A 23475-nucleotide genomic window follows, 5' to 3' on the forward strand; every position below is an offset into this window, starting at 1 on the left:
TACTACGACATTGTATAACAATGATTGAGAGATACATATTTCTCATTATTATGGCTACAAATATTCAACAACTATGATGCTGAGTTGAACACGTTCAGAATCACTGGAGTACTTGGAAATAACGAAAATTTCTAGTAATGTTGAAGAACCGAGGAAATCAAGCATTTGGATGAGAAGGTACAAAGTTTATTTACTTTGTAATCCATATGTATTGATAGTTTTGTCACTAAAATTGACAAAGGGTGAGATTATTAGAGCACTGCTTGGTCAAACTCGCAAGTGTTGCTATCTCAAGCTTGTTTGTCAAGTTTATTTTCCAGAACTATAAGTCTTGATTTCTAGTCTATTATAGCTAGGTCTCGAATTAGAATCAAAAGTGTAGTTGAGCTTTAGACTTCACGGCGTTCATCGATTGAATACGAAGAACTACTAAGGGGATCTTGTGGAACTTCATCAACAAAAGGTATGTGGAAACTTGAACTAATCTATCACTCAAAAGTCTATCTACTCCATCTCCTATTTGAGAAAAAAGTTGTATAACTATATAGACTTCAATTATACACATTTGATATTTCGAGTTGAGTTTGACTCGCTTACATATTTCTCAAAATATGTGTTGGTAAGCTTTCACTTTAACCAATTTCATCTTATATTATTGACGAAAGTCAAAAGATGATCATGTGAAAATCGCCTGGTAACATCTTATATGGTTTGGGTGAGACATTCATTTGGTGTAGACACATAATGTTTCGTATTGATCATTCGATCACTTAAAAATTGCTTTGAAGTTAATAGTTGGTATGAGACAACTATTCCCGTATTATAAGAATGTTTCAATGATTAAAATGGGAGTTTGGAACAATTAACCATTAACTGGATATAGCACAGTATGCTTACTTGTATGCTAACTGTGCAAGAAATTCCAAGTCCAGGAACCATAGTATGCATACCCGTATGCGTACTGGTTGGTTAGTTGAAGTCTGGGAACTCAGTGTGCATACCCGTATGCGTACCGGCGTAAGTTCAAGTCTGGGAATTCAAATGAGTTTGGTGGTGTATGACAGTTGACGTACCCGTTTGCATATTGGCAAACTCAGACCAAGTCCGGCTACTTAGGTATGCGTACCCGTTTGCATACTGGAGTAGGTTATGTTCTAAATTTTTTTTTTTTTAATTAATGAACTAATACATTAATAAATTAAGGAACGCGATCTTTTGAAAACCGTGGCCATAATGTTCATGAATTGATTCGAGTGAATCAAAATCGATTTTTCTTCAATTGTGTATTGTATACTTCTATGATAATACAAACAATTGAACAACTCTATAACTAGTTTCATTTGAGTCATTGGAACTAGTAGTGATTAAGATGAACAAGGTTGACATGAAAGTGTTCATATGGCTAACTTCGGTTAACTGTTGTTGAACCAACAAAGTGTACACGTTTAGGTACGGTTACTCATATCTAAATGAAGTCACTTTTGATTTGTGTGTAACAATCTAAGTTCGATCTAATAGTTGAAAGATATTAGCTTGAGTCTAATCAGGTTTTCATCTAACAGAGAATATTGAATGCTTTGTTACCAAGGTAGCATTGATTGCAAACCCTGATTTGAAGACTATATAAAGGAGAACTCTAGCAACTGGGAAAGCTAATCCCCACACCTCATGTGTGATACTAGTTGCGACTAGAGTCATTTCTCATTTAACTTAGTTTTTTCCTAAAACCGTTATAGGTTAACGACTTAAAGACTTCATTGGGATTGTGAAGACAGGCCCAACTATTTTCTTTGTAGTTGCGTGTTCTGATCTTGCTTTATTCTATCGTATTGAGTACTATTTCTCTAAGATTTTCTCAATATTTAATCTCTGATAGGCAAGATAAAAAGTAGTCACAAACATCTTCGTCTCATCGTTTGTGATTCCAGAAAATCTTGGTTCGCTACCATACGATTAAGATTATTGTGTGGTGATTGATATTATTAGGATGTTATTCGGGAATATAAGTCCGGTGTATCAATTGGTTCTTGTTCACCTTGATTTATCAAAATACGAAACAAAACTCATAGGTATTTCTGTGGGGAGACAGATTTATCTATTCAATAGACTTTTTTGTGTGATACAAATTTGTTTATCAAGTCTTCGACTTTGGGTCATAGAAACTTTTAGTTGTGGGTGAGATCAAGTAAGGGAATCAAGTGCGTAGAGTCCTGCTGGGATTCAGAGGCGTAAGGAACACGACTATATCTTGATCAGTGTGAGATTGGTTAGGGATCAACTACATTCCAGTCTGAAGTTAACTTGCAGTAGGCTAGTGTCTGTAGCGGCTTAATACAATATGGTGTTCAAATCTGGACTAGGTCCCGGGGTTTTTCTGCATTTGTGGTTTCCTCGTTAACAAAATTTATGGTGTCTGTGTTATTTCTTTTCCGCACTATATTTGTTTATATCATTATTATGCATAAGTTCAGTCAATTGTGAATCTGACCTTTTGTTGTTGATTGAATTGATTGACACTTGGATATTGGTTTTTGATACCGTCCAAGTTGTTTCTTATATTAATCAGGCTCACGAATTTCCATCTGTTTGATTTGCTGATTACATTAAGAAACAAAGAAATAACTCTTGGATATATTTCCGTTGATTGAGTCTGACTGTCTAATTGATTCTCTTGGAGTTTGTTCATACAGATTGCCTAAACGAAATATTGGGTGTAGTTATTAAACCCCGGATTTTCCTATCATCTCATAAGAGACTGACATTTTATGGTTTTTAGACTAGACATTCACATTATTTTACTTGGTGGATTTAATTGTGGAAAACAGTCTATTTTAAATTCTATTTTATTCTTAGTGGCAGCGTGTATCGGCAAGCATTAGAGCAAGGCGAACAAGTCATTGCCTTTCTCAGTAATGGAAGGTAACCTGTAAGGGTCGGGCATATATTTTAATCTTTCCTATTTCCGATCCTAGAATTACCATAAATATATCACACCCAAACACCAGAATTACTAGTACAACATGATTTTCCTTTTATTTTCCTTTCTTTTAGTCTGCACTTAACCATACACGAAGAGGAGAAGATCAACTCTAATATTTGTTCCCGCTCTAGTATAGATTGAATCCAATTCCCCGCACAAAAAAAAGGTATCCATCACTATTCATTATTATGTTGGTGCTTTCAAGTTTCGAATTATTATTATTATTATTATTAGTCATGTCTTTCTCTTCTGTTTCAGACGCAGATAGTTGTTCAATGGAATACCTTAGATGCCCAATTCAAACTAGTTTGCTTACCATGGCCAGAGAAAAAGTCAAAGAAGAGAGATTTCTAATCCTCCCCAGCTGTCAGAAAAAAAAAAAGAGAGAGATTTTTAAATGTCATATCATGAGTATTATTATTAGCGTAAATTAATCCAAGTTCCTGCGGTCTTACTATCAAGTGTTGTCTTTCTCTTCTGTTTCAGACGCATATAGTTGTTCAATGGAATACCCAAGATGCCCAATTCAAACTAATTTGCTTACCATGGCCAGAGAGAAAGTCAAAGAAGAGTCTACGCCATTCACCGAGGAGGAACTGCAGGAGAAGATACGCACGCGTGAACTGGAAGTTAACCGCTTGCTTATTCAGGCAAGACTTGGTGTCCAGTTGCAACGAAGAAATGACTGGAGATTATGGATATTGTCGGGGGGGTCTGGATGATTATGAGACTACAAGACACAGGGTATCAGAAAACCAACAACGCTTAGTCTACCGACAAAATATCCCGCTCATAAATCCCGACACTAATAGATGCTGGGACCCACTTTACCACATTTATGATCTCCATGCTAAGAACGATGCAGGTACCGTCCATTCCCCTCTCGGGATGAAACGCGGGAGATAAGCGCGGTAGGTGTAGCATCATTGTCAGAAAACACGACTCTGCAGATGGATAAGAAGGCCAATGTTATTACTTTAACTGGCCTTGAAATCTTTCCCAAGGTAGGTGGAGAGACCATTGTTGGAAACCTTGACGTCCATGCAAACGGGTTCAGCTATGCAACTTCCAGTACCAGTTTCCATTTCCATTTCTTGCGCACAGACGTACAGAGGAAATTCTTTCGAGTTGGAGACGAGAAGATGCCGCCTATCTTGCACTTCCATTTGCATTACCCCGTCAAGGTGGGCGCAGAAATGTGGCAGCATATCGAATTCCACTTGGTGCAGAGGACATCTTATAATGATTCGGAGAAGCAAACCAGGGACCGGGAAGACTTAAAGAACTTCGTCGACAAAGTTAGAGGAAAATGGAGAAGGCTTACATTTGGTGTTGCTGAGGTTCTTAAGAGGAATGAATTTCAAGGAAATCACCCCTCCAAGGCACCAACCATCTTCAGCCTGACTTATTATGCCCTGGTTGGGCTTCTAGATGAACCTTTCGTCGTGGTGTACCTAAACAAGATCGAGATTGTTAGTCTGAGGCTTAAACCTGCGGTTCACACCAACTCAATTCCCATAGCCGCGCTCGGTCTCATAAAAGACTGCTTGAACTTTTCCATGGTGAAGTATTATGAGATTTATCAAGATTTAGACTGGGATTCCATGGTGAAAAGGATAGCAGATTCTCCTAGGGAGTTCATCGCCAATGGTGGATGGGAGTATTATAGTCTTGAGGACAGTGAAATTGCAAAGTTGTACGAGAACTACGAGAAAGCAGAAGTCGAGGAATATGAATGGGATGATGAAGGTGACGCATAATGTGAAGGTGAAGAAAGTGACACATTGGAGGAATGCGACGACGCTGAGGAGCAGTGAAAGCAGTCACAAGTATCTTTGCTGCTGCGTCTAGTTTATTTTTAGTTTAGAAAAAAAATTGCTTTTGTTAATGTATTCTCTACAAGTGTATGACTCAATGTGGACATCTGGAGATCCCATATTTTCTTTTTTAGTGTTGTTTAGTGAACAATGTGAAGAAAATAAACTCCGAGCAAAATAAATAAAAATTAGCTGATTTCCGAAATTTGTTCTCTTTCTGAATAAAAGAAGCAAACCTAAGTTCAGGATTTGTGAAATTTGGAAGGAATGTTGGACCCGGCCCCACAGATACGCACTGACGAGTCATGAGTCGACCGACTTCCGAAATTGGGAAGGAATATAAAATAGCAATCTGCCCGATTTGCGATTTAAGAATGACTATAAATATGTCACGCCCAAACGCGAGAATTAGCAAAAGAGGCTTCTCTATATGTGCATTTAACTGGGGAGATCAATCCTAGTGTTTGCTTTACTAAGGTAACACTCCTAAAAAATTTATCACTGTGGTTATTTTTTTTTCCTTTTGGTACTGACGATTTTCGGACTCATATTGTAGTATGATTACAACATGTTGGCTCATTGCATATGTACTTTTTTCACACTTATCGTCCATGAATATGACTACATATGTACATATATTTGAGTCGGTGCTTAAAAAAAAGAAATACATTTGAGTCAGTTGGGCCTGACTCATCTGACTCAATTCCACTCATGTCTGTCCATTTACCTCTCACTGACTTGTATTAGATCCAATACCTTAAAGAGAACCACTTGATCACTCATTACTGATACTTCCCTCTTGATTTACAGTTTTTATCCTGGTGAAGAAGTTATCTTTAGAGGAAACAACTCGGGTATGACTTCGAAGGAGGGTTCTTCTCTGGCTCCACTTCCTGATTCTTTATCTGATGCTGAATATGCCTTTGGAGGAAGAGATATGACAACTTATCTTGATGATGTAGAAATGTTCTTTGGAGAAGAAACCCCGGGTACTTTGCAGGATGAATTTCCTCGTTTCATTCCGGATTTTGACTGCGTCTCCTATATCAGTTATTGTTACTCAGAGGAAAGCATAAGTGAATCTGATACTGACAGTGATGTTGGAAATCTTCTGGATTTTGATGATCTTGTACTAGATGGTGGCCATGAAGGTTCCGGACAATATGTTGGTGTGAGTGTAAATATACATACTCAGCATGCACTTTTCAGTTTCACGCTAATAATGCATGCTAACATATGAATACCTAAACTTCATCTATCTTTACAGTAAATATTTGGAGGATGTAACTAATAACAACAAGGATGTGTTGCAGGAGGATTACCTCGACCATAAGGATCGGCAGCTTCTCCTTTCTGGTAGTTTCCCAAAAGGGGTAGAGCTTTTCAAGTCAAGCGATCATGCCTACAAGCAAAACTGGAAGCTGACTTGGCCACAGGAAGGCGAAACAACAGAATCTGCTTGGGTCAATGTGTACGGGTTTTTTAACGCAGAGACACATTATGGAGGATATGGAGTTATTGTGCGCAATATGTCTGCAAAGCCAATAGCTGCTTCAGTCTATTTCTCAATGGATGGAGTAACTTATATTTATCAGGTGTTGAAGGGAATAGATGCTGGTCTCAGACTTGCTTTAGAACACGGCTGTTCTAGTCCTCGTGTGCAGTGCAATTCCGAAATAGCTATCCGGCTTCTCAGCCACGTTGGCTCTGGTTTTTGCCTAAAACCCAATTGCAGTGGTTTAAAGGTCAATAATGTTTGCCAGAGCTGTATGATGAGCATGGTCCCTTTTGTGACTAAAGGTTCCTCCAAACCTGAGTCGCATATCCTTGATATACTCCAAGGCAAGCTACATTTGTCAACTCTAACAAGGCAGTCATCTGGGTGGAACAAAGCTGCTTATTATCTGGCGAAACAGGCAAAAAGAACATTAATGATCTATGGCTGAGGGTTCAAAGATTACAAGGCTGATATCAAACCAGAGGACATTTCAGATGAACTACTAGACATTCTGTGGAAAGATGCAGTTTACTATAACTTGGAAGAGAGGGATATGATCCTTGGAAAGATACGGTTCATTACAAGTTGGGCTCTGGTCAACTACTTGGATGCGAGGACTAGGATCGCACACTCTGTTCTTGTGTAATTCCATGACTATCATAGTTGATAGTTCTTTTTTTTTTTTTTTTTTTTTGAGTGGCTATTTAGTGCAGCTAATATGTAAATGTTAACGGAGAACAAGGATGTCTATCGTTTCTTGTGTGTTTCCAAGATTTCTGTATTATCCCAAATTCTGAGTCTCCATACTGGAATAAACGATAAGACCATGCAATCCCTATGTTCTTGAACTAAGTAAAAGCTGGCTGAGCACAACAAAATCTGTCTTCTGAGCAGCAAATTGAATAAAGCAAGCTCAGGGATCATAAAACATGCATGTCTTGGCCACCTACAGGACTTTTAGCACCTACTCTTGGACTCAAGAAAATCAAAAGTTTAAAAAACAATAATGAAATCGACAAGTCGTGTGCTGCCCAAGGAGCTTAACAAGCCAATTCCAATTTAATGTGAGGGATCCAGAAAATGAAAGAAAATCGCAACTGCACTTTCAGCCAAAAACTCACTCAAACTCATAAAATGACACTTTCTGCCTGACAAACCCACATTTACACTGGCTCAACAATATTACCGTCCTCCACTTAATCTATAGCCATTTGAAGGATTATTTCCTTTAAAAAAGAAAATCAGTGAACCACCATTGAAATTCTTCAAGGAAATTAAAATTGATGAACTTCACTGATAGAGTGTCAGATGTGCCAGTGACGTGAGAATTAGTTTGCATGTGGTTAACAACTGTCTACCTAAATGAAAATATAGATGGTAAAGTGCGACTGGCAGCAAAGAGTGGTGCATAGTTGTGTCTTTCTAAGAAGGAGAAAACCCGAAACCCTAAGTAGCTACAAATAAAAGATACTGTAAATTAAAATAACGTGGGTTTAGCTAAGTAGTGGATAGTTGCCATTTAAATACCTTGGAAAGCTCTGAAAACCACCTCGAGATTCTTTGAACACATTTTGAATATATAGTAGCATGTTACAATTCTTGAAATGCTCCAGCTCTCCATAAGATTGTGAAAAAGCTGATTTAAATCACATTGCAGATTATTGCCTACAACAACCAGCCAATAGAGGAAACGTTATTGTGTCAGTTGTTGTTGCCATATCATTGATCCAACAGAACACAATGTTCATCAACAATGTTCTGTGAGCCTGAATTAAGAATCATGACTAAGTGGCCTTAATAGTAATGTATATCTTGCCTCCATGTACGAAACTAACACTCGTAGAGCATACGAGTACAGTGATATATCTTCTGATTAAAGTTTTGTAGTCGGATATCTTATTTAGCAGGATCCAATATATATCTTGCTAGCTCTAGTGAACCCTGTATGCAGAGCAGACTTGCCATGGAAACATTTGATGCGGCTTTCTCTCAAAGAGGTCAAAAACAGAAAAATCTTAAGTGATGATTCAACATAGTCACTCACCGAGCTTCAGAATGCTAGAAGAATGCAAAATGCATTGTAGACACTTGTCTAAGCTTTTAGGTTCATCTTCGGATAAGTTTATCAGGTCTAAGATGAAAACTGCTTTTTCTGAAGAAATCTGCATGATGGAGACCTATGGCAGACATGCAAATGCCAAATACTTAGAAAATTGGGAGCAGGACTCAAAGATGAAGTTTGCAACTGGCAAAAAGTTACCTTGACGTGTTTGCTTCCTTTTACATATTTTGGCTTCCATTCACAGTCAACACCTATGACGTTACATTCTTCAATACATAATCTAGCTCTTTCAAGACCCGCGGGATTATCAACTTGTTCAATATCTCCTACAAACAGCTCGTTAAGAGGCAGGAAATGGGTAAGTGTGGGTTTTGCTTGATGTTCTGTGATGCACCAAGAATCTTTAATTAGCATTAATCAACAGATTAAATTTCAGCTGGCGGTACCTTGAGATTTGGCAACACCAACACCATCAAGGGTGTATTGCTTGCATAATTCATCAGCCTTCTCAGGATAGCCTGCTTCCCTTGCCAAATACACCTAAATACCATGAAGAGATACATCAGACTTTTCTTCCTCTCAACATGCATTGATTGTAAGGACATGACGAGCTACTATATCAAACACTACCTCTTACCAGGTGCTCAAGTAATTGTTTATTCTCATTAGTCCTGAACTCAGCATATTCCCACAATCCTTTTTCTGCAAAGCTCTCCACTTCACTGCAAATCAACGGAACGTCTCCATTAATTGAGAAGAGAAAAAAAGGGGTGTCAAGAATTTAAAACTAAGGTCAAGTTCAAATGCGGATGATAGTTACAAAAATATACCTCTTTTTGTACATATGATGCACTTCCAGGGAGTCCTGCTTGATGTTGTTCTTCTCTATAAGATCAGAAGCATTCTTCAACAATTTCAAGTCGAGATATCTATTTATCAGTGTAATAACCAAGGCCTTCCCCACAAATGTTGCCCACTGTTCTGCCGCTTTGAACTGCTTTTCTTCGATCATCCTCATAAGAAACTCCTCTTTAGACTGACCAATTGAAAAACGCTCCAGAAGAGTAACAACTAGTATAAACGATTGGAAATATATGGTTCCATCTATGCCTTTGCTTTGTCCAAATTACCATCATACACCTCCAGACCATGTGATTAAGTGACTGAAGCATTCAGTGTATAAAGGTTCAAGAACAGGAATAACATAGAGGCATTGCAATAGAAAAGTAGCAGGTCCAAGCTGAGGAGAATGCTGAACTACTAGATGAACCTATTGCTGAAGAACCTGAAGTTTCTTCGTAGCCTGTTCAGTACCTTCAGAAACAACATTATAGGGTACAAAATAAGAGCGCAGCGCAATAGTGCGAAATGATCTTATAAAATAGTAATCATACTAACATAACTCTTAAACACTACTAATACACCCCGACTGTTACTTAACATGTTAAGATAAACCATAAAAGACATGGAAGGAAAACAAAAAGATTACCACAAACATAACATGCCTTCAAAAGAGCTACAAACATTCGCAGAGAGATATGTTAAAAATCCACAAAGGCATGCAAACAAATAGACTGTGTATCATGAGTTCTCTCGTCATTTGTTTGAACTTCATCTGAGCCCATGCTAAAATAAACAGTTTAAACAACCTGCTTATTAACAGACCATAAACACCCTGACAACCTCTTCTGGAACTTCCCATCTTTAATACATATAGACATGACTGAATTCCAGGTAAAAATATATCTTATATCAAGCCGCTTGAAGGCCTCTATTGCGAAATCAATCTCGCCACGTGTACCATACAGATCAACAATTAAATCTCCAAGTTTTCCTCGTAATCCAAACCAAAGAGTCAGGGTCTTGGCATGGATAACTTTGCACTTTTTAGTAGTTTGAGATTTTAGAAGAGGCATTTTGTCACACACATGAAGACGTTTGCAAGTTTATAACAGAACAGTATATGTATAATTTTGATCTAGGACTAGTTGAAAGTTTTGCTTTACCTCTGCAACAGCTAGTATAGCACTCGATCGATGGAGAGACGACATTGAGTTCAAGTTGAGCAAATTAGCGTTTGCCAGGTGTTTAAGCTGGTTCTGATCATCCGTATGCTTGATTTTATTTATATTTCTGCAGATTGTCCTTTGTTCGTAGACGAAGTCCTGCCACTGTCAAAATTACAACAAAATGTTTCTAGCAGATATTATGACAAATTAAATAATCTGCATCTGCTTGAAGTTGAACTACTGTATGTTCTCAAAAAAAAAAATTATGACTTACTCATTATTCCTACTGTATGTTGCTTGGATCGGATTTCAAACTACTCCTTAACAATTCTGACTTAGGCATTTCTACAAACACTTTCCAATGTTCCAGTTGGTTTGGGTTGAAAACAAAATAAGCCCTTGAGGTCTAAAACATATCGTAAAACCACTAGCAGTAGCTTATTATTCTTTTATGTTCGTCAAAATTAGCCTTTGGAGTAAAATAAAAAGCATTTAGTTGCCGAACAGTCTATTTTAGCTTCTAGTTGTCGGACAGGCAGATTATTTTTCTTTGACTGCTGGGTTGACTCATGACTCAAAACTACTTACGAAATTTGAAAGGAATTTATAGTAGTATTGGACCGGGCTTATATTTTAATGTTTCCTATTTCCAATCCTGGAATTACTATAAACATATATCACGCCCAAACACGAGAATTACTAGTACGAGAGGCTTTTTTCTTTCTTTGCTGCTTGCACCTAAGGGTACATGAGGAGGAGGAGATCAATTCTAATATTTGTCGCCGCTTTGGTTTAGATTGAATCCAAGTCTGCCCAACAACAAAGGAATCACTAATCACTATTAGTGTTGTTTTTGTTGTTTTTTTCCTGATTGACAAATTATTTTAATGTTGACGAGAACTAGAATCTAGAGGGTGGCCGGAGGTGCTCCAACCACCCCCACATTTATGAAAGCTATCGAATTTCATCTTTTTTTAAAGGATAACTTCTTGTAAGTAAAATAAACAGCTTCCTGGATGAATTATTTTAATTCTACATATGTATTAAGCCACTTAGATTTATAATGCTATATCCGTCACAGCCGACGAGTTTCGAACTCACATCACAAGCAGGGGCGGAACTACAGCCAGACAAGGGCTGGCTTAAGCCACCCTGAAAGCCCAAAAAACCTTGTTTTCCACTACCTATTTTAGTTGGGCTGTTAAAATTAAGCCCCCGTACTAGGCTTAAGCCACCCCTAAAAGCCCAAAGCTACCCATAGGTTATATTTCCAGTTCCGCCACTGATCACAAGTATCATTATTATTATAGCATTTTTACTTGTTGCCTTATCACTGCCACCATCATGCATGTCATGCATGCTAACCTAATTCCATTTACATGTATGAAAATCCTAAGCTACTAATCTATATCAATCATGTATATTTGTATACAATTGAGTCAGCAGGGTCTGACTCATTACTGATGTTCTCATCTTTCCTATGAATTTGCAGTGAAAAATTTATCTTTGAAGGAGATAACTGGGGTATGACTAAGAAGGAGGGTTCTTTTCAAGCTCCTCTTCCTCATTCTTTTTGTGATGCTGAATATGCCTTTGGAGGAAGGGATATGACTACTTACAAAACAAAGTATACTTCCATCAACCGTCTCCTTTTTGAAGTTTCATTGTCAATTTATTGTAATATTGTCCTAGAGATACCGCGGTTTGTCAATTTTTTGGAACTTCATATTTATTTTTGTATGTATGTACTACAAGTGAAAAAGGAACACAATATGAGTCGAGTATAAGTAGTTTGAGTTTCCATCTGGGCCTTCTATCTATAATCTCAATTCATGTTCTTAGTTTAATTTGAATCCAGTTACTCTGGACTTCACTTTTTTAATATCACCGGCCATAAACGACCATAAAATTTCAGTTCCAAAAACATGTGGCATCCAATAATTTCAAAGCAGTCACTAGTATTAATCATGACTCGTGAGCTCATTTAATTCCAATTTTACTCGATAAGTAATCGTATAGAGTTTGGTTAAGTCCGAACCTATTATCAAGTAAACATACTTTGTTGTTGTATTGTCTCGATCTCGTATATATAGACGATCACACGAAGTGTGAACCAATTAGTTTGTATTGTCTCGACTCAGTCCATAGACAATCATTTTCGGAAAAAAGGACTTATAGGAGGAAAAGTTTTAGATTGAGGTATATTTGAGTATCCTCGCCTTTTCATTATTGTTCATAGGAATCCAGTAGAGAGTACACTCTTACCGGATTGTGATCGTTGAATCCTTGGAAATAGTCGTCATTAAATCGCTTGCACCGAAGGGGCGAAATCTATTCTTAAGGACAGTGATTTTGTTCACGCCTCAGATCAGCTTTGTTTGTGTTTATAGCATCCATAGTATAAAAGTTTCCAACAATTAGTCATTTTATGATAAAACCCCATCCCCGCTCGAAAGAAACAAATACCCTACTCCAAAACGGAGCCATCCCAGTGCAAGAATGTGTACTTAAACCTCCAGACCAGCTAGCTCCAAAACCGGATTTGGGCCTTACGAGCTTAATTTCGTTTCTCTGCTCCCAAAAAATTGTTTTACACCCCGAAAAATTATTTGCGCACAAACCCAATATATAAATTTTGGCTCCACCCGTAACCCACTCCGTTAACTAGTAGGTCATCATCACTATATTAATGCGGTACAATCATTAATGCATATTTTCAAGTTATTAGTAAAACATGAGACAAGATTATGGCAATAAATTCTACTCCTTCCGTTTCTTTTTAATAGACTGATTTTTATAAATAAATGTTTCAAAAAAAATAGGCTGGTTTCTTAATTGGGAAAGTCAATAATTTTTGGGATCACTTTCTCTTAACTTCTTTTGATGACAAGTGTCATGTGGACCATTTCACTTTACTTCTTTTGCTGACAAGTGTCATGGGACCATTTCACTTCACTTTTTTTTATTGACAAGTGTCATGAGGACCACTTTCAATGATTAGTTTTCTTAATTTCTTTAAATTTCTCTAAAAACAAAATCAACTTATTAAAAAGTAACAGAGAAAATAGTATATAATACTAGTAAAAAAAAACATCAATGAACCCTGCCTGAACCAGAGTGAACATACCCATGGTCACACGTAATAGCCGATGAAAAATTAGGTTTTCAACAAGACCGACCTTGGTTTTACCCACTGGACAAACTAAGAACCTTATGCTAATGTCATTACTCATCTGCAAGTCGGATCCACTACTACTTGGTCGCATGTGTGTATATAATTCTTGTATGTAAAACTATTTCCAACATGTGGGCTAAAAGCTTAGAAATTATTTTATAAACATTACCACTCATATCAGTATAATCAAGACTGCAGACAGGGGTATAAAATTAGGTGGGGTGTTTCAAACAAGATAAAACAAAGGGTTTTCATATACTCCTTTCGTTCCATTTTAGACGAAGGGAAAAGTGTTCTCGCACGTATTAAGAGAAAAAAAAAAAGAGATTATATATTTTTCACATCTATCCTCATTAATATCAACTAAAATATTTAAATTCATACTTTTTAATTCCTAGATTTTAATCATGGCTTAACTGGGTGCCATGGAAAATAATTAGGGGCCTCACCCAAGTTATACCCACCCCCATAAAAGATAGGGGGTTTCCAAAATGTTGGTGAAAATACCAATTTAGCCTTCTCTAATAACTATCCTAAAAATCTCATTAACCACTAACCTAGGCCCCAATCTTCATTTCAATCAAAACTTCTTCTCCTCCCATTCTTCTTCTCCTCCGCTCCCTCCCTCCCTCTGTCTCCCATTCCATTAACGACTTCTGAGGAAAAAAAAATTCACCGATTCATCGTCGTAAGTGAACTAAAACTCCCTAATCTAAGTTGGGTTTGCGTTTAATTTGATTTGTTGATTGAAAAATTAGGTTTCCAACTACAAAATTGCAGTTACAGTTCCAGGATCGTTAACCACGGTTTTTTATTGCTTAACGATTTTTGATATGCATGTTGAATTGATGAAAAATCGTTAACCATTAGGGTGTAGTAGATAACGACCCTAAACCTGGTTTTCTGCCCTAGTATAGTGTCGTCCAGGAATTTCTAAATCGTTAAAGATTCTTCTCGATGACCCTTTTTAAATGTGAACGACTCTGTATTATGCAGAACCACCTCTCTGTCTCAAATAGTGATAGGGTCGTCGATATATTTCTAAAGCATTAGCGATTCTTTGTTTGATGACCCCTTTATGAAACTAACGACTCTATATGATACATAATTTTTTCTCTTTCAAAAAATAGGAAGGGTCGTCATGTCAAGTGGTTGTAGTCGTTAACTATTTTGAAGGGTCGTCATGCCAAATTTTTGAAGTCGTTAATGATGTTGAAGGGTCGTTTTGTTTTATAAATTTTGCCTGCCGACCCTTAACTATGAAGTGTCTCGCTAGGGTCGTCAGTGTATAGAAATGCCAGATTAACGACCCTAAGAGTAACTTCTTCAGTGAGTAAAAAGTTTTAGAGTTGTTCGACTATAAACATATTTTCCCAACGACTCCATGTGACCTAACTAGTTGGAGTCGTCAATTATTTCACACTTGGTTGACGATTTTTCATAACCTGCAAAATTTGCAGGTTAGAGTCGTCAAAGGTTGTGTTATCTTGTTTGGGCTACTGGATTTATGTTCTTAATTTCCTGGCGTGGATATAGGAAGTTTACCTAATTGCCGACTCTTTGAAATCATTGCCGACTCTTTAGGGTCGTTGATTTATTAGCCTATCGACCTAACGACCCTCACTTTGAGTAGTTGAGTAGTGTACATGAATAGACCACTTGGAGCACCATTCATACAATTTGAAGAATATAGGAAGTTTACCTAATTGTTTTGAGCTTCGGGTTCTTCATTTTGAGGATTGATTCCTTCATTTTGAGCAATAGGATCTTCATTTGCATCATTTATCAAAGCTTCCTCTAGTAACATCTCTTCATCAAACATCCAATCCATATGATTAGTTGAGACAATCTTACCATCAACACAATCATGTATGTTGTTTGAACCTTCACCAACATCACTTCCTCCACTAGAATCACTCATTTCAAATAACCCTAATTCCCGCCCAAAAAACTCACCTTCTTCTTCTCCACAACACAAAAAAAAAAAAAAAATCTTTTATCAAAATTTTATCCCTAAATCTGATTTTAATCCAACTAAACTAATTAACTTAACTTAATTACTAATTACCACTAATGATTTGGGGGTGGTTTAGCCATTTAAAAAAATTGGAGATAAGGAATAACCTCCAATTACTATTTCATGATCTTTTTTTGTCATGTAGTTAGGGGTCCCTAATTATTTTCCTGGACCCAATTCAGCGATGATTTTAATGTGGGTTTGAAATCTAGTGGATCATTAAAAAAATTATTTGGAAAATTGAACTTATACTTATACTTTATGTTTATATATGATTTCAAAGCATGTACAAATCAAAAATATTTAGGGGGAAAATATGAAAGCCTTCGTGTAATTTGGGACTTGAAAAAATCCTTCCCCTTCATTTAAAATGGGACGAAAGTAGTAGGACAAAACGAGTTTTACCTGTGCCTGGTACACCCATAGGCAACCTTGAATACAATAGGTATGAAATTGTGCACAATATATGTCCCATTAGGATCAAGATTATGTTGGTGCAATTCATTCTCTTTTCTCGTTCCTCTCTCTTTTGATCGGCAAACTTGGAAAATAATAAAAAGGGAACTTTAAGAAAATGCACAATCAAATTGGTGCATTCATTCTCCAATCAAATCTACTAGTCGATCCAAATATCTTTATTAATCTTATGTTGCACATTTACGGAAGGCAGATTCAAATCATCAAATTTTAGGTCTGTTTGGTGAATTCTCAATGAACAAGTTCAGATCTGAAAAAGTTCCCTCATTTATAAGATTTTTATTATGGCACATAATGTCATTAATTGAACTATCAGCGTTGTGTCGTGACCACGATTGACGCCAAATGATCTGAGTACTCAAAAATCTAGTCGTATCCTAAAGCCCTATAGGCAAATCACTCAATTTGTAAACTTAGTTCTCAATTTCTCGGTGCAAACAACAATAAAAGCCATGTATATTCTTGATTTGGATTTTTCAACGAAAAATTTGGATCGTTCGAGTTTAAATGAGTTCGACTATGAGCTATCGTCTTGGAAATCCCTAATTTTCTACTTTGCTTGGTGGATGGATAAGGTTTGGATTTCGATTAGTAGACGGACAAGTCGGTTTGTCCGTTTTTATTTCTTAAGTTTCGTAATTCTTTTTCATGTTTACCCTTCCACCATGTTAGTAACCCAACCATAGTTAGTCTAAAAATAGGGTTTGGAAAATGTGTTGGTTTTACATGCCGAATGGAAAATGGGTGGTATATACAAAAGTTAGGTTTTTTCTTGTTTGAACAACTACATCTGGCGGATCAGTGGGTCCATCATCTGGAAGGTTATATTTTTGTAGTGTTTGCACACCCAGCAGTTGCAGAAGAGGGTTTAATAGACAATATCTTAGTGTCAAATTCAAATTTCATTCACGAAATTATGTCACCGTTCGATTTTGGTTATTAGGGTTTTTGTATGTTTATCCATCTTTAATGTCTTTTTTTTGGGTTCAATTTCATTCTTGATGATAATGTTAAAATGGATAGAAATTTTTATTTTGACTTCATAGATTTAATAGGCAATTTCTTAGTGTTAGATTCCAATTTTGATTACGAAATTATGCCACTGTCTGATTTTGGTTGTTCGGTTTTTAGAGATGAATTTAAGTAAACAACTGATATGGTTGTTCATATCAATAGCAAACTAGCATGTTTTTACATATTAGGGTACTTCTCTCATACTGTGTAATTGTGTTGAATTTTTAATATTTTGATGATACTATGTTGAGTTTTTGGTGTTCGATGAGCACTCATTTTTGATAGAACAATTTCTGGAGATGTATGATCTAGTTTAGTGTTGCTCAGACAGAGCTCCTGGCTCTCTATTAGTGTCGGTGAAGCAAGACTCTCTCTTAAACTATAAAATCTCTATAATTTTCTTGCTCAGGTTACAACTGATGATACAAATGCCTATTTAGAGGCTACAATGGATTCTCTAGTTTTGTCTAGAGTTTTCTTTTTTCAGTCACTCTTGTGTACTCCGCGTACCATATTAAAGGTATCTAACAACAATACTTTATAGTCGTGTTACATTTGTTAGAAACTCATCTCCTTTAAAGTTTAACCCTTGATCTATGTAGCGCGGGACAATTCCTATTTATCTTTGCCGATGTAGTTTACATATAATATTGAGGGCATATTCAGTTGTCATTTTTTCACAATGGAGGGAATATCATCAAGAGGTACCACAACTTCGTCGCTGCTAAGGCATTTGTTAGAGCTGCGCAAGCGTACACTAAGGATAGTTATTGGAGGGATATGTTAGAAGTCAAAAAGGATAAGGCATCTTTTTCATATGTGCAGTAAGTTCATCCAAGGCATTGGGCTAGGGTGAAAGCCAGGAGAGACCATTATACTCTCATGATAACAAACATCTGTGAGAGTTGGAATAACCTACTTTTGAAGGCTAAAAAACTCCCCATAACCCATTTAGTGGAATTCACTCGAACAGAGTTGTTGGGATGGTTGGATTGCAGACTTGCAGTCATAGTGTTAGCTGGAGAAGTTGGATGCAGGTAACCAATGTTGGCGCGGTGGTCAATCATCCAACTGCAACATCGCCATCCCCAGACCCAAGCCAAAGCAACCACCAACGACATCGTAATTGAAGAAGAATGTAAATAAATTGGAGTGTGAACAAGGGTAAGCTATAGATCTGAACTTTCTAGATCGTCTCTAACTCTCTTGTTTAGAAGCAATGTATGTTTTTATTTTGAACAAAAACATTGGTATGCGCTTTAATCTTCAAGTACCCTTGTAAAGTAAAACTCTTCTAGTTATGTAAGTTGTTAATCCTTATAAGACAATGACCTTTATCCGTGTTAACTATGTTTTAAAATTCAGCGTCCTGGACAATTTGCTTAGATGAACCTAATTATGTAACATGTTTAAAGGATTAAAGCCTTATAAGGCTGTGACCCTTTAGCATTGAAAGTATACGTGTTCCATATTCCATAGAAGTATCGCAGTATGGCAAAGTAGGGGAAGGAAATTTATCAATATCGTTATATTAGAAGAACAAGCAAACTAAATGTCATCTTACTTGTCCAATGCTTTTCAATAATGTAAACAGTGCTTGTTCACATGTTTTATCTCCAACAACATATTCTTATGTACAAAGTTTTCTTCATGTGAACAAGTCATGTTCAGTCTCTACCATCTTTTTCTTTCTCGATTTGTGAAAATCAACAAAATAAGTCACTAACATAATAAAAAGGAATGTTCCATCAGTGTGCGGCTATTATCCACGATGTTTTTCTAGGATGCGACTATTATCCACAACATGAATAATATGTTGTGCAGGAAATATCCACAACTTATTATGGTCACTAAAACCTGTGCAGCAAATATCCACTACAAGAATCTTACCAAATCTCTTCTACTTGATATTACGAAACAATTATCAATTGATCCTAACTCAATAATAAAATTGATCAAAAACAAACATTTGAAACTCAACAAGATAAATAAAACTGACATAATAAAAAGAAATGTTCAATGAGTGTGCAGCTATTATCCACGTCTTCTCCTGAAAAATGTATTTTGGTGTAGTGAGTTCTTCCTTGTTCCTCCTCCTATTCAATTCTTCTCCTTTAATGGGTTTATTTGAGAAGATTAACTTTTTATCCATTCATGATGGTAATATTTTAAATTCTAGTGATGGTTCTGATATTAGCACTATAGTAGTCATGGAATGGAATAATCAAAACAACATAAATTTAGATGGTGAAAAACCATAATTATCACCACCAGAACTCAGTGAGTAATAATAATGGTCAGTCAAAGGTAGTGAGTGTGTGATGCAACGTGATGGAAATTGCACTCTAAATAGCCTCAAAAAGTTTTCATCTCATTGCAATGCCTCCTCGTCCAATCTCAATCAACTAAGGAAAGATTTATTCTTGGCGTTGAGTAATAGTTTTTTCGAGTCTCTTTTTTCTTTCTTTGGAAGGTATAAATGTGACCATTCCCATTGCAATAATTTTTGTTTGGCAGACGATAATCTAATAGCATCAATTGACAATGAAAGCCCAAGTTATCTAAACTAGCATCTCCTAGTATTAATATCAAATGAGAAAAATGCAACAGAAGTATCCAGTTCAGTCTCTGGTAGTTTGGGATTCGGTGGTCATGCATCGAGTTCTATTTCTCTGGACTCTACTCAGGGGGTGTAAATTTTGCCCGGCAGTTCGAGGCCCAGTACCGTCCGTCCTGTCCCATGACAGCCCATGGGTGATCGTGGCCCTTTACGGGTCGGCCCGACCTACCCCATTTAAATAAGAGGGCGGGCACATTCCATAATTCAAAATTTCTTGCCCGATCCAATACCCTCCCTATTATCCAGTCAATGCTACCCGCCATGTTAGCCCGCCAGTGTTAACCATTTACCTAGCCTAAGTGACTGTTCTCATTTGTTTTATCCTAGAATATACTTGGTACATATACTCAATACAGTCAACCCCCATAGTTTTCTTATGTATTTCTTAACTTTTATTCCAATGGAGTCTAATTTTGTTAATCATATAGAGAAAATATTGAGCAAAATCTAAGACAGTTTCCTTTTCTGATGATTCAATTCAGGAAAAATTATAAGAAGTTTGGTTTATCTTATTCCCATCTCAATTCTCGTATTTGATTATTAATTTTAAGTAAAACTTGTGTATTATTACTACTTTCTTTTTATTTTTAACAATATATATGTATAATATATATATATATATATATATATATATATATATATATATATATATATATATTTTTGTTTGTAATATTCAAGGCCCTCCCGACCCTACCCGCCCGAGCCCAAATTACAAAACAGGCTTGGGTAGGCCATGGGTACTAACTGTAGATAAATAACCCTGTCCGCCCGACCCTTTTAATTTCATGGATAAGAGATGTTCCGACCCGCCCTATACCGTCCCATTTAATAAATAGGTCGGGCTGTCCGGCCCGGCCCAATTTACACTCCTAAGCACAATTGAAGTACATCTGAATTATTTATCTTAATTTGTTGGAAGTACAAACTTAATGGTCTTTCCTTGACAGAGACCTCTTGAACTTGCATCGGATTTTCACTCTACGTCGCGATGAGTTTGGTCAGGTGTGTTTCCAGATAAAGTAGAACTGTTCCTTGAGTTTGAGTCTAACTAATTACATAACATTGAAATGCAGGAAACACTACTTAACTTGCCACTTTACAATTACCTCCATTACAACACTTCATTATGGTGCACCTTCATTCCAAGTTTGATCCACTCAGGCATTACCTATGTCAGTTCTTTAGGTAATTCTTATAACTCTGTCTTGTGCTTAGGTGACAGTTTCCTATTTGTTGCATTTTCTTCTTGTAGGATAAATTCCATGTGCTTTTAATGATGTTACTGCCATGTTCTGTCATCTACACCTATTCATGCCGCATGAACACAAACTTAAGAGCATGTGTTTTTTGTTAGAGTTGTTAAGCTAAATAGTTAAACATAGTGAATACTTAAAGAGCATGTGTTTTTTGTGTCTGTCATGTCTGTATGCCACTGTTATTTGGTACTCACCTGAGTATTCATCTTTCCTGCAGTCTGAGGCTAATTTTCTTAGTAAATATCTTCGTGATAACAACGTTTCTGCAAAGGTATGTTTTTTGCTATCATAGATCTTGCTAATCAAGTGGATTGCAAGTTCTTACTCTACATATGTAGAATTTGCTTGCTTAACAATAACATGTATATGTTGATTGTTGCTCTGTAGAGCTACCATAGCGGTATCCCAGCAAAAGATAGGAGTCGAACTCGAGAGTTATTTTGTCGAATAAGATAAGAGTGTTAAGATATACTTTCTAAATAGCTCATCCAAACTGTTATCATATATTAAGTATATTGTTGCATTATTGGGTCCTTGTGCAACTTTACATGATGCAATCATGGCCTTTCAGAAGTATTTACTGTTGTTTTTGTTTCCTTTTCTTTTTCTTCCCATATTTGAAGGTTGTTGCTATTGTTGCATTTGATATGGGGCTTGTAAGGACCTTCAAGCTCGTCAACGCTATTAGACCAGTCAAGTGAAGAATTAGCCGATAATAACTCGATTAGTTTAACACGAATGTTAATTAATGGAAATTAATCTAACAGCGATTTAGATAAGAAACTAGTACCGTTGGACAGATCTCGAAAAGTTACGCAGAATAGACTACTCAAACGTGTCATTCGGACACTGGGTGAAGAAGATTTATCAATTTGTTCTCAGAGGGTAAAATAGTAATTTCATATTTTGCCCTTATGGATGCACGTGTCGAAGCAAGTGGAGGTGTCATCAAATTCGGTCGGCCTTATCCCTCACTCGAGAAGATAAACCCAGTTTCTTATTTTATTTGAACCCTGATTTTGGGCATACCTAAATCTTTCTAGGCATACAAAAAAAAAATAGTCCCATCTTTGGTGACCTTATAAGGGGTATCCTGTGGGTAGTTCAATTACCTATATACCCTAAATACAAAAATCTAAAATCAGTTTTCTAGAAAATCAAAATCAGTTTCCCTTAACATCTCTTCTTCTTCCTCCTGCTCTAGCCGAACTCTTCCCCCTCCTGCGAAAAAAAAAAATCATCATCGTGATTAATTGTCGATTCGTAAAAATTTGAACGTCGATTAAACTCAACCACATAATGACTCGTACAAAGAAAAGCAGGGACTAGGCAAACCAATTCGTCTTCTAATCCATCAATTGAAAAAGAAGAACCAATTGAAGATGAAGGTGTAGAAACTGAAAATCAACCACCAATTGAACCAGAAATTGAACCAACTGCATCTCCAACTCGGGAAATGGGGATAAGAAAGTAAGTTTTACAAACCCAATCTCCTATTTGTTGTTTTTCATCGATTAAATGACGGTTACAGTGTTGGGTTCGGTTCAAAATTGAGTTGCGTTTTTAGCCGAACTGTTCTTCACAAAAGCTTCCTGTAAGTGTATATGAACAGTTCGGCATGAAATTTCATGAAATTTCAAGCCGAACCTAGTCACAGATAGCGATGCACAGGGGTTCGGCGTATTCGATAATCATAATATGTGCCGAACCTAGCACATTTACGAGGTTCGGCTATTACGATATTCTCAATATGTCCCGAACCAATAACAATATTAAACCCAAAAAAGAACAAATTGATATTCGGCTCATACGATTTCCGAAATATAAGGCGAACCAGTAATTATTTTTTTTCCAGGCTATTCAGGATGTTGTTCGGCTTACTATGAAACTTTCATATAAGCCGAACTAGTGTGTAGCAAAAGGGTTGGAATTGAAAATTATAGGTTCGACGCATGCAGTAAACAGATTCAGTGAGCCGAACCGTTCATCAATTGGTAGATTCGGCTCATAAATGTGAGCCGAACCTCAACCTGTTTTGCCGAACCATGATCTAAAAAATCATCTAAACAACCTTTGTAATTCTGAAAATTATTTTAATCACTAAACAAAATATTTAATCACTAATCAATATTACTAACACTAATACGTAAAGGGCAGATTTGTCATTAAAAAAATTTGGGTTAAGAGGTAATCTAATTTTGCTATTTCACAACCTTTTTTTTCTTTATGTAGTATGCGGTATGCCTAGTAAGATTTGAGTATGCCTAAAATCAGGGTTCTTTTCTTTCTTCTTCTTCGTTCTTCTTCGTTCTTCTTCTGCTCCTCCTCTATTTCTCTTCTTCTTCGTTTTCTTTCTATCGAATCCATTTCAAAAGATTTGATGTTTGTAAGAGATGGTGGCGGTGTTGATTAGGGTTGTCTAATCTTTGGAAGAGAAGAATTGATGCTGCTGAGATTATGAAGATATAAATATGAAGTTAGGGTTCACGAGAAGAACTCAGAGAAGATTTAGAAAATGAATTTGACGTTACAAATAGATGATTAGAAGTC

The 23475-nt window shown here is 36.6% G+C and overlaps 1 protein-coding gene across 1 annotated transcript; it reads right to left on the reverse strand.

Moving 5' to 3' along the window:
- Positions 1 to 8331: 8331 nt before the first annotated feature.
- On the reverse strand, positions 8332 to 10867 carry LOC113315475. Its single transcript, XM_026563751.1, has 7 exons — positions 10641 to 10867; positions 10364 to 10528; positions 9188 to 9671; positions 8995 to 9079; positions 8804 to 8897; positions 8556 to 8683; positions 8332 to 8472 (listed from the first exon to the last, which is right to left on the reverse strand). The coding sequence occupies exons 3-7, from the start codon at positions 9373 to 9375 to the stop codon at positions 8332 to 8334; spliced, it is 636 nt and encodes a 211-aa protein (XP_026419536.1). The 5' UTR covers positions 9376 to 9671; positions 10364 to 10528; positions 10641 to 10867.
- Positions 10868 to 23475: the final 12608 nt, after the last annotated feature.

This window comes from Papaver somniferum, chromosome 10 (genome assembly GCF_003573695.1).
Source record: "Papaver somniferum cultivar HN1 chromosome 10, ASM357369v1, whole genome shotgun sequence".
NCBI classification, from domain to species: Eukaryota; Viridiplantae; Streptophyta; class Magnoliopsida; order Ranunculales; family Papaveraceae; genus Papaver; species Papaver somniferum.

Coding starts and splice junctions, on each gene's coding strand:
- LOC113315475 (XM_026563751.1), bottom strand. CDS start 9,375: ATGAGGATGATCGAAGAAAAGCAGTTCAAAGCGGCAGAACAGTGGGCA. Junction 8,898..8,994: donor AACAATTACTTGAGCACCTG/GTAAGAGGTAGT, acceptor CATGGTATTTAG/GTGTATTTGGCAAGGGAAGC. Junction 8,473..8,555: donor AAGGAAGCAAACACGTCAAG/GTAACTTTTTGC, acceptor TGTCTGCCATAG/GTCTCCATCATGCAGATTTC.